The sequence below is a fragment of the Protopterus annectens genome, chromosome 14.part0 (genome assembly GCF_019279795.1).
Source record: "Protopterus annectens isolate FY-2018-M chromosome 14.part0, PAN1.0, whole genome shotgun sequence".
Classification (NCBI taxonomy): Eukaryota; Metazoa; Chordata; order Ceratodontiformes; family Protopteridae; genus Protopterus; species Protopterus annectens.
In genome coordinates this window covers 814,484,381-814,496,873 of record NC_056748.1, presented here as the reverse complement: position 1 = coordinate 814,496,873, position 12,493 = coordinate 814,484,381, and the positions used below count along the sequence as shown (strand labels likewise).

General features: G+C 41.2%; 1 protein-coding gene across 1 annotated transcript in view; it reads left to right on the top strand.

Annotated features, from left to right (window-relative positions):
* Positions 1-12,493, top strand: part of TAF5 (TATA-box binding protein associated factor 5) — a gene marked incomplete in the record, with an annotated part of 1,092,036 nt that overhangs the window by 477,739 nt on the left and 601,804 nt on the right. Inside the window, 1 exon segment of the mRNA XM_044056561.1 lies at positions 9,669-9,798. Within this exon segment, the coding sequence (XP_043912496.1) occupies positions 9,669-9,798 (130 nt within the window).

The window sequence follows — 12,493 nt, the reverse complement described above, 5'->3', positions numbered from 1 at the left end:
GGTATAGTGTTCCTCTTTAAATCTTTTAAAAGTGTAGGTGGTAGTGTTTCCAGTTGCTCTGTGCTGACGAAAAGCATGACATTTTGTTTTTATACTATTGATTTGGAATTAATTACATTGGAGCCAGTTGCAAAGGTAAGTGAATGTCAGTCATTGTTTCTGCTACTTCACCCTGGTCTTCCCTGAAAGTTTTTATGAGGCACTATAAGGTGGATGTTATTTCCAAGTCTTTATCTGTGGCTCATTTGTTGTGTGTTTCCATGATGTTGTCCTCCAAAAAAGGATTAACTAAGGTAATAAAAACAACCGTATGTCTGAAGCGACTTTTATAAAAACCTTCTAGCTCCTAAGCAATATAGCCTTTAGTTAAAGAAATTTGCAGTACAATTTCAATAGTTTAAATATATTCACAATGTAATAAATCCATCACACATGATTGAGCTGACCCAATAAAAAACAAGACAAATAGAATAATCAATTATTTTGAACCAATCCTAGCTTGCCAGTTAAACTTGCTTAACTCATGAGGGTAAAGAGTATTATATTTCAGAATGCAACACATTTCCGTATACCTTAATGTATTTTTAATATCCCCATCAATTTGTTCATTATTCTATAATAATATACTATCAGATATTCAAAATTACTATTCAAAAATGCAAAACTAGTATTTTTACAGTGGCTTTGTTCGTAGTATTTCTTCAGTGTTCCTTCAGTATTATGGAGAAACTCCTTTCTGTTTCTCCAAAATAAACCAAGCTACATCACATAAAATAACCTCACTTGAGTTCACTTGGATATGGCATTCAAAAAAACATAATAGAACATATACCATACATTGGCCACATGTTCTATATACAGGAAAAGATGTTGCACCTTAGTTTTGTAATGGGGTTTTTAAAATGACTGTGGATCACCAGGTCTTGTATATTAACCAGTCTACTGTATTAGGTTATTACCTTAAGTTGGGAAGACCATTTAATACGTCTTTAATTTCTTAATGTGGGCAAAAATGTTGATCATAATATTAAAAAGCTTGTCTGAGCATGTATTACATTGTATTACCATAAAATATCTGTCTTCTTAAATTTATGGCTGTCCTTACAAATCACTGTGTTGTTGGACTCTGCCTTTATTAATGAGATTTTGTCAGACATGCCCGTCTATAGGTAGTTAGAACATCCATCTTGTATCCTCTCCTATTAAGTAAATGTTATCAAGAAATATGATTCTACAAGAAAATCTACCCACTCAGAGCAATTCCTCCATGCTGTAAGAAGTTTGCCACATGGCAGAGTAGACATTAAATTTAATAGATGTTGACTGTTGCCATGCAGAAAAGTCTACATCTGTACGTTTTCTAAATAATTTACTGTTAAACTTTTTCCCATCTCTACCAAAAAGTGTAAGGTCGAAAAATAAATATATTTATCTGTTTTATAGATAAAGTTAAAACCAAATCTGTTATTGACTGATTATACTTTTGTTTTTTTCAGAAATGGGCCAGCTCCTTTTCACATTTAAAAAATAAATTGTCAGTATACAAAGTGCCCATTACCATATACTTCTCAAAAAAGGTCCATAAAAGTATTCAATCTCAAAAAGTTATCTTACTAAATTGGCATAAGCGGGAGTAAAACATGCCCTATTGCTCTGCATTCCTTTTGTCTATAAATTTGCTCATCAGAAATGGAAAAAAATACTTAAATAGAAGCTGACCAGTTTACATATATATGATGAGGATGTACCTGAACCCAAATAATAATCTAATGCTTTCATACCTGTATGACGTCTAATGTTGGTATACAGGTATAGAACATCCAGTGTCACCCAGTAAAAATTATCCTTCCATTTTGCATCTGTTTTTTGTAATAACATACTGGTATCTTTAATATACAAACCCAGTTTAACAAATATTTCATCAGATGTTTAATAATACATTCAGTTTACTCCAGATATTCCTGACAACTATTGTTTCTGCCAACCACTAATTAATGGTCCTCCTAGGGGTTCCTGAGTACCCCTGTATTAAAAATTCTTTATTCAACAAACTTTTCTTTGTTTTAAAAAATAAAATAAATAAGTAAATGTGCTAACTGTGTTTTTTATCATAGGCGGTTACTAGGCTATTGGCCTTGAGGCCCCTATAACCCTAGCCAAGAGTTTAGCCCATGTTTAAACAAATTGGCACCCATTGTCCCTGTCCAGCAGGGACATGGGTGGAATCCCAGGGGTATATTTTCTGTTTCCCATCCAGTTATCCAGGTTGCACTTAAAAAGGGGTAAAGCGGTAATCTGCTTGATGTGGAGAGGGAGTCTGTTCCATAGATGGGGAGTCTCTGGGACACCAGTCTGTCCTGCCAACAAGTCTTGTTGATGTCACAAACCAGGTTGAGGCCAAGTGTGCGGGTTACTGGAGTGGAGCTTGACTTGCGGATATGCAGCAGTCCCATCAAGGTGGGGTCCGTGATCGCCTTGTATGCTAGGCAGAGGTCACCTCTGAGGAGTCTGTATGAAACTGAGTAGAGGGATAGGGCTTTTAGCCCATCTCTGTATGGTAGATGTTTGAGGCCCTGACTTCTCCTGGTGAGGAACCTCTGTGGTCTGTCCAGCTGCTGCATGTGCTTTGCGAGTTACTTGCCGAAAGGAGCATTGTACTCAATAATGGGCCTTATAATGGAAGAATACAGGGATGTTATGATCTCCTTGTCCCTGGATGAGATACCCTTACTTATTAGGTGGGCCACGTAGAAGGCTTTCCATACAACGGAAGCAACATGGTGGTCAAAAGCCAGGTTGCTATCAACCTGGGTGTCCAAATCCCTCACAAATGATTGCATGTTTAGGACGTTATTAATGTGATCATTTGTGGAGACTTTACTCTCCCCAAAGGGGATGATGATGCATTTTTTGGTATTCAGCTTGAGGCCATGTTTCTGGCACCAGTCATTTGTCTGAGTGAGACCTTTTGGAGGATGTCCACATCAATAGGGGAACTGATGACAGCACCCAGCTTGCAGTCATCTGCAAACTTGGTCAGCCATAGTACATTGGTTTTGGCCTGCACCTCAGAAAAGTATATCCCAAGTAACAGAGGCCCCAAAACCAAACCCAGGGGTACACCGCTTGTTATAGGTCTACTGCTCAAGGTGGCTTCGCTTATTTTGACTATGTGGGTCCTATCAGTGGGTTCCATCTGTGAGCCAGTTTGCTACCCATCTGGTAACATATGAATTGAGAGTTTATCTGTTATGTCGGAGTGGGGAGTAGTGTCAAAGGCTTTGGCCAGGTCAAGGTAGTGTTGTGCAGTCTTCCCCTCGTCCATGACTTTGGTGACTGTCTCAAAGAAGTCGACCATATTTAACAGACATGACCTCCCCTTGACAAAACCAAACTATGTGGGACCAAGTGTTTGGAGGTTGCCAATGTTCTTGTTGGAGGTCCATGATAATCCGTTCCATGGCCTTGCAGATCAGACTAGTTAGGTTTATGGGTCTGTAATTTCCCAGTTCGGTGGGTACTCCACCTTTGTGTAAAGGGATGGCAGTGGCTGTCCTCCACTCAGCTGGGATGAAGCCAGTGCTCAGGCTTTGGTTGAATAGCGTGCATAATGGTGTTGCATGTTCCTGCCTGAGTTCACATAGTATGCAGTCTGGGATGTTATCGGGTTCCATGGAGGCTGTATTTTTTGCCTTTGAGAGAGCAGTGATGACCTGTTCCCTAGACATAAGGGGAAATGGGCAGGTACTGGGGATGTCCCGATTTACTGATGGGAGGACAAGGGTAAAGTTTTCGCTGAATCAGTCAGCCAGCAAGTTTGCTATATCTACGGCATTTGTATATGTGGTGTCCTTGACCACCAGTTCTGAACAGATTTGGGTGCTTCCTTTGAGGTTGCAGACATTTGTGAAGAAGGCCTTATAATTGTCTCTATTAGAAGTGGCCAATTTGGAACCAAAGTTTGCCTTGGAGGATTTCACAAGTGCTCTTATTTGCTTGTTCAGGCTAAGGAGACATTGCTTGCAATTGGGCTCTTGCTCCTTCTTGGTCTTGGACAGCAGTTTTTTTTCCTTTTGTTAGAGTTTATTACAGATGTCCACCAGACAGGTTTACTCTTCCTTGCAGAGGATGGTTTAGCCCTGTCAGGTATTCCTGATTCCATGCATCTATATAAATGCTCATATAGTGCTTTGGTGTAGTTTTGGATATTGATGCCAATTCCTACAGAGGGGGAGGGGGCTGTGAAGCTGTTTATACCATCCCTCAGGAGGCTGTAATCAGCTTTGGAGAAGTTTTTGTGTCTGATCCTAGCTAGAGGGGGGGTTGAGAGAGATGGTGACTTCAACAGTGACCGCCCTGTGATTGGATCTTACCAAGAAGGATGGTACTATAGGGCTGAGGCAGTGGTTACTCATGTTGGTTAATAACAAGTCCAAGATATTGTCACCTCTTGTGGGGGGTATCAAATAGCTGTTCCAAGGCATTTGCATTGACAAAATCAAGGAATCTCTGGCCATTTATGTTCTGCCATGAGTAGTTTTTCCAGTCTGTGTTTGGGAAGTTAGTCACCCAGGTTCATGGTAAAGGGTTGAATCTTGATAGATTCAAACAGGTCCAAATAGGCAGATTGGGCATCTTGAGTCAGATTTAAGGGCTAGTAGCTAGCTATGATTTGAATAGAGGTCTTGTCGCTGGTTAACTGCATCTGGAACGTCTTCTGTGCGTCATACTGTTTGACCAGCCTGGAGGTGTGCATGTCTTTATTGTATATTGAAACTCCACCTCCTTTGGCTTTACTGCCTACAGTTTGGGGTCTGAATATATGATAGGATGAGCAACCAGGTAAGGCTGGGGTGCTCTCTGCAGCTTTGAACCAGGTTTATGTGACTGCACAAATGTCAGCATTTTCCAGGGTTAGGAATGCTTGCAATGAGTGCAGTTTCATGTTTAGACTCCTAGCGTTTAGCAGTATGACCTTTAATTTGTGTTTTGTTGAAATTTTTATGTTGGTAGTTTTAACTTCATCACTTTTCCTAAAAACGGCACTAGAGGGGAGGCAAGAGCCTTTGCCAGAAGCCTGAAGCCCAGGTGAGACAGAGATGCAGGCCTTTTCTGGCAGAGCATTGTGGTCTGTCGATCATATCTTCCCAGGCTGTCAGATACTGGATCCCCCTGGAATGACACCAGAAACAAAGCCAATTGTTAGTCAGTCATTTTCTGTTTGTATTGAGGCATCATTCTGGGTGACGGCAGAATGCTGCTTAAGGCTAGGGACATGCCTGCCTGGGAGGCACAATCAGCGAGCTCAATTGTGTCTCTCTTCATATATTCTACAGAGGTATTTCTCAAGTCATTCATGCCAACATGGACTATGACAGAGTCATAGCAGTACCTGTTGTTGAAAGATTTGAGTGCACATGTGATATGGCGGATTCTGGCACCTGACAGACAACTAACTGTGACTTTCTCCTTATCCAGCCTGGTGAGAGGCACATCTGTGTGTCTCACAATGGAGTCTCCTATGACTAATATGTTGGGGTTATGGTGAAGCCTAAGAGGCTGTGAGGCGCAGGTGTATGGACTATGCATGGTATGTGGTGTGGAGGGCTGTGGAGATCGTGTGTTTTTTGCCTTGGAGGTCTCTTTTGTTTGAGTGTGTTTTTGTGGAGGACCTCCGCATATGTAGGTGTGTGATGTGTAGGCGTGGGGTGCTGTTTGAGGTGTGATTGTTTTGACAACCTTCTTGGTGCCAGACGTACTGACTTGAGGGGAGAGAGCTTGGACTCTAGGTTCCTAATGTAATTACATCTCTCACAAATTGTGTTCCTAGTTGGTAGTGGATGGTTGTCAGTGTACATGAGGCAGTTTGCTACACTGTTTCAGGATGCCCATATCAACCAGACTGGCAGGAGAAACTGTAGGAAATTGTCCATCCATATTTGTCAGAATCAAAGGGAGAAAGGGGCCAGGGAGAGCTTAAGGGGTGGGCCTAAAGTCGTAAGGCAGGTTATAAATAAATAGTAGTAAATGCAGCAGAAAAGCTGCAGTAGAACACTTTAGAGAACAAGCAGCATGTAGCAGGAAAAAGCAAAGCAAGATGAAGTAACAGAGTAGTAGGAAGAAACACATATTAGAAAATATAAGCAGCTGAATAAAGTGTCTTTTTTATTTTATAAAGTAAAAAGGGAGAGAGCAGCAACAGAAGATAATTCATGCTTAAGGGAATAAGGGGTTTGGCCTTCCCAAATGATCTCTGTATTAGGTAGAAGGAGCTAAAGAGATGGGACTGGGAGGAGTGTCCCAGATCCAGTTTATACTAGGGCGGGCAGCTGCAAAAGCCACCAACTTTAAGAACACAACAGCAATAGGATTGGGGGGGGGGGGAGGGGGCAGGAGTAAAAAGTTTCAACAAGATCAGAAAACAAAATTCTGCCAGCAAATATATAAATAATTCAGTCAAGCAAAAAATACAGTGCAAAACTCTGAACAGTTAAAGTGCCAAAAATGTACTTATTAGCTCTGTATTTCAGATTGAGAAGCACACTCAATCAGAACAACAAATCCATATTTAGTCATCATATATTGTGTTTTACTACTTTTTAATAAATGTTATTCAAATGTTCAATACTCTTTTTGTAATACTGATTCACACTCATGATGACAATCTTTTTACCTTTATCTGAAGGCTTAATTATCAAATTATTATTTGCCAATTCCTTCAAGGCTAGACACTTTGCTCTAGTCAAATTATAATTAAACTCCTCCCTGCGTTGGCAGTTCTCTTTAAAGGAAAATTCCAATCTAGAACTAAAGAAAGTCTGTTTTTCCACTCTATCCTTGTTTTCTGAGCTGTTAACACCTCAAAATCGTTATGAGTGCTTCTTATAGAAGTTTAATACGTTTTTCCACAAAATGTTTGCTAATGGGGCTTGACATATAAACACAATCTTGTTTTTCTTTAAGCCTTTCTCTGTACTGTAATCCATGTTATGCTAGACATAAGGACGTAGTAGTGTATTCCTGTGCTATGTACATATCGGTCACTGTCAATTTGTATACCTTCTGTAACAGGACTGTTTTTTTTTTTTTTTTAATTTCTTGAATGGCCCCATTGTGTATCTCAGAGCTTTTTACAATATACAAAGGAGTTATACAACTGCAGCCAAAAACGTGGCTGTATTTTTAGCTGACAAAATGTTCATAAAATGTGTATAAAAACATAGCTGTTAGTTCTGACTATACTTTTGTTTTATACTGTTGCATATACCTTTGTAAAACCTTCACAAGGATTATGCACATTAGGCAAGCATTGTGATTCTTCATTTAGAATAGAGGTTCCCAAAGTGTGGGTCACATGGTAATTTTAGGTGGGTCACATTTTCTTTAAATTTTAAGGGCATTCTTCTTTAAGAATGCCCCTTGCATCCGGTCACACAGATGCAACAAGTGTTTCAACCTATTTTCATCTTCTGCATCTGTGTGACCAATTGTTTACTACTTCGTCTTGTGCGTACACATAATTTGAATTCCAGAAGATGCTTGGACTGCGGACCATGAATGGACAAGTGAGAGGGAGGTGTGTGTGTAAGTAGGTAGGTCTGTGTGTTTCTAAGGGGAAGGTAGGGGTGTGTGCATGCATATGTATGTGTAAGAGGAGGTGGGGGGGGTCATACCCTCAGTTGTCCAGATTTTCACAGCATGTCCAGATTTTTGTCTAGTATTTTTGGTCTGTTTCTCATAAAATTGTGTTTATCTGTCAAATCATTGAGGACTGAGGTCAGAAAATAATGGTAGACATTTGAACTTTAGACTTCATATCCTTCAGAAAATTCATACAAATGCAAAACATGTTTCATCAACTTTCTGAGTTTGTAAGAGGAATATTTAAAAGGTGTTCCTATTTTGGGGTCTTTATCTACTCATTTGTGTTTTTCTCCAGATTTCTTGCTGTAAGAGGTTGAGCGGTTTTGTGCGTGTAAGAGGGAGGGAGGGAGGAAGGAAGGTGTGCGTCTGTGTGTGTGTATATGAGGTAGATAGCATACCATTCAACTGCTTAGGTTTTTCTACAGTGTCCAGATTTTTGCCCTGTATTGTTGCCTTTTCCTCATAAAGAAGGACTGAAGTTGCTAAATAATGACAGACATTTGAGTTTTAGACTTCATATCCTTTAGAAAAATGCACACTAACGCAAATCCTGTTCTTGCAATTTTCCAAGTTCATGAGAGTAGTAATTATAATCTGTCCCTGTTTGTTAGGTTTTGTCCAGATTTCATGTACTTACTGGTTAAGGTGTGTGGGTCTGTGAGAGTGAAATGCCCTAGTTAGTGGTCAGCAGGTGGTTAGTAATTTGTTTGGCTCAAACCTTTTACCTCAGCTACAGGAAACAAGTGCCTGAATCCTCTACCCCAACTATCAAGCTGCATTTTTCAAGGAATTGAGTTTCAGGTGTATTTTGCAAGGAATTGAGCCCAAGGGAAGAGTAGTTTAGAGCTGCTCATGCTAAGTCTATTTATAATGTGCAACTGTTTTGCAAATGGTATCACTGTTGTGATATAGAATTTTAAAGCAGTGTTAGTAGCACAACAGGTAGCGTACTTCCTTTTGATGCAAAAGGCAGTGAGTTCTACTCCCACATCATGTAGATGGATTGCTGATAATGTGTTGTATTTTAAGCGCCTGGGGGTGCTGCAGTCCTGAGTTATGTCTTCCTTCGGATGAGATGTCTACTAACTATGAACGTGTTTTTAGTTTGCCATCCATTCCCTGTTGCAATATTACCAGACTACCATTTTTAATGTAACATAGGCAGTTTAATTTTCAAGGCCAGCAGACACTGAATTTGTAGATGAAACACTGAAATACAAAGTTGGTTTGCTAGCAGCAACCTCTTCATTAGTTACAGATCTCTTTAATGTGGAATTTTTCAGATGACTTTTACTAATGCAGAGATTGTGCATATTAACTGATACTGGTGAATTGGAATGACAGAAGGTTGAATGGCCTTTTATGGTTGAAATGTTCTTCTGAATTTGTCATTATTGGTTCATATGTTTTGTTTCATTGCTTACTGGAAAAAATTTAAAAACTATAAATTTAAATCACACTGTAACAAGTGGTGCTGTATTATATAACCAGTGTAATTTAATACAATCAGGAAGTTGAATTAAAGAACTTTGCATGGTCCTAAAAATGTGTGCAAGGGGCCTATGATTTTAAAGCAGCCCAAAGGTAAACATAATCCACCACTGAACCAGATGCATTTTCTTTGAATGTGGGTTTCAGTGAATGTCAGTTTCCAAGGGAAAGAAGTTTTAACGCTAAGTCTGTACTCATTGTGAGACTGTATTGCTTTGTTTAGCAAATGTCTATCAGTTTTTGTGTGTAAAATTTGAAATAAATGTTTTTTCAAGTTAAATCCAAATATCTGTAGTTGTTGTAGTAAAGAGATGTTTTTTATTCACCCCCCTCCCTTGCTTTTAAAATGTGCAATTACAAGTGAGTAGTGGGTCGTAAAAATTGCCATTTTAAAAAGTGGGTCTTGGCCCATAAATGTTTGGGAACCACTGGTTTAGAACATTTTTACAGTACTCGTTTTATTACATATAGCCATAGTTATAATGTGTAACTGACATGATGTTATAAAACTGTTTTACTGTTTTTAATTTAAGATCTTAGCATGATAGACAAAGAAGCAGATGATGTCCTGGAAAGGATTATGGATGAGAAAACATCAAGCGAGTCAAAGATTTTATATGGTCACACTGGTCCTGTATATGGCATCAGCTTCAGTCCAGATAGGTATGTATTTTTATTGGAACAAAGGTCATTTTAATTAGATGGTCATAAATGTTATCTTTTGTTTTTTGTTTTGAACTGTAGATGTTATTTTGCCCACATCTTGCCTCCGTTCTTACTGGTTGGGTTTGAACCGATCCTTGGTTCTGAGTTGGCCTTGTACTACAGCTTGAGAGCTTTCTACTGGCTTGAGGCTAGCCCCTATCCCAACATGCCTAGCATAGGTTACCCAGATCTCGTTTGCCGTTTGCAGCGTCGAGATTACTCATACTGTCTCAAGCTAAGTATTTTCTTCTTGTGGTATTTACGATACTTTTTTGGATTCAGATAGCTAATTTCTGTTAGTTTAGTATTAGTGTGCGTTTCATCTTAGGCTAGAGCTTTTCTGACTTTTCCGCTGCTGCCTTTTTTGTTGTTGTTGTTGTGGCTGTAGTTTTCCTTTAGGCCTAACTCGTTCGCTTGAAACCGTTTGACTTGGAAGGTTCCTTGTTCCTTTTCTTTCAACCCCGTCTTAGTTTAAGGGCCTTTTGTCTTCTTTTTTTCCCTTTCTCTTTCCTTATAGGAGCAGCTGTTTGTTGGAGGCTTCCCTGGGTGTGGGGAGTCGCCGTTTAACTTAGAGGCTCTTCCCCTTCCCTCCTTTCTATTTTTCTGTTAAAAAAAAAAAAAAAAAAAAAGTTAAGTTTATTTTAGTGTTGGTGGTGGTGTTTCTCTTTGGTACTGTTGTGGTAACTGCTAGCATGTCCTAAGATCCTAAAGAGTCAAAACCTTCGGGTTTTAAAAAAAATGTGACTCGTGCTGCCAGAAGATGTCCCTTACGGACAGGCACACGAGCTGTGTCTATTGCTTAGCGGCTGCTCACTTGCAGGACCCGTGTTCTATATGTCATGCTTTTAGTTTTTGGGTCCTGCAGGAGAGAAAAAATATTGATTTTGTGAGGCTTATTAAAGAGCCCCTTTGATGTTTGTACTGAGGGTTCTCAGCCAGTAAAAAAAAACAGGAAAAGTCTCCTAAGCCGTCTTCTTCATCGGCTCCGACTTCGGAGCCATCTAAATCTAAGGACAAACCTGTAAGTTTGTCAGATCCCAGTGTCTGTTCCGACAAAGCTCTTTCTCCGGTGGCTTCATCAGTGGTTTTGGAGCCCGTCAGGACTCACAAGAGAACCAGGTCTCCCTCCCTGGAGCCAGTGTGGTCTGTTTCACAGTCCCTGCTGTTGCACTGTGTGGCAGGCAGTCATCGGTCTTCCTCTCATTCCTCTTGATCGTCCAGGAGTTTTTCGGATCATGAAGTGGAGAGGGTGGTGAAGAGGCTTTTCAAGACACGGGCATTAGCTAAGTTATTATCGAGCCCAGCACACAAGGAATTGGTGCCGACAGCCCAACTCACACTGTTATCGATTCCTCCTCTGACTCCTTTGAGTTTGGAGCCGGAGTGCATGGAAGTCATTGTGCTGGAACCGTCAGCTCCAATTACCACTGGTTTATCTATTCCGACAACCGCTCCTATCTCTTCATTGTCTCAGTCTATCGAGGGATCTGGGGGCTGATGCTCTCTAGTCAGCTCCAAAGAGAGGGAGTGACATCGGACCCTTGTCCTACCCTGCTCTCCCTCTTGGGGCTTCGGCACAGGTGAGCTTGGCTCCTTCATCAGCCTTGGAGCCATTGCCCTCAGTTCGGAGAAGATCTCTGGGCTCTTCGTGCTGGGGACTCTTTCGGGCCAGGACCGCGGTGCATTCGATGTGGTGAGCGTGCTGTCCTCTGAGACCACTCCACCCTTGCCTCCATTGGCTCCTACCCTTTCAGTGTCTGAGTCTGCCTCAGATTCCCCCCCCGCCCAAGCGTAGGGAACCCATGCTCTAGGACACCCCATTGGGCGACCCCATCTCTTCTGAAACCTCCCTTGAGCACCCCTCGGAGGAGGCCCCTCGGAAGAGAAAATGCAAGAGGAAGCATTTGGACTCCCCTGAGTCTCACTTTAGACAAAGACTTGGAGGACTCAGAAGGGAACCCACAGTCCCCCTCTGAGGATGTCTCTTTTTCAGACATCCTGGAAATCCTTCGAGGGGGTGGCTGGAAATTCCTTGCCCCTTCTGAGGACAAGTCTGTGCATCTGGATGCATTTGGTTCCTGACCCTCCACCTGTTGGGTGTCTCTGCCTTTTGACCATCTACTGGCCTTAGTGAGTCGGAAGGCAAGGTGTGGAGTTCCTCAGAGACTATGGAACCAGTTCCGAGGAGGCCCAATAAATTCATAACTGCTTCAGAGGATATGTCCTTTCTATCTAAGGGTGTGCCTGTTGATGCTATGGTGGTGGCAGCGGCAGCCACCAAAAAAGAATTAGCGGAGACTTCTGTCCATCCGCCAGACAGAGAGTCTCATACAATGGACAGATATGGGAAGCTTATGTTTGCTTCAGTGGCCTTTACTCTCAGGTCACTGAATTATTTGTCCCACTTTACACACCTTCAAAGGGATCTCCTAAAGCAACTAGGAGATATCTTACAGGATCCTACAGCTGAAGGAGCTGCGACCAAGGCGGCTTCACAGCTTGCGACCTTGACATCTATTGTTAACTCATCCATGCAGCTGATCTCTAATGCAGCAGATGGAGCGAGTAGGGCAGCAGGCACAGGAGTTGCTTTGCGTAGACACTCCTGGATGCGCCTTTGTCAATTTGTGGAGCCCTTCAAGTCCTCCTTTAC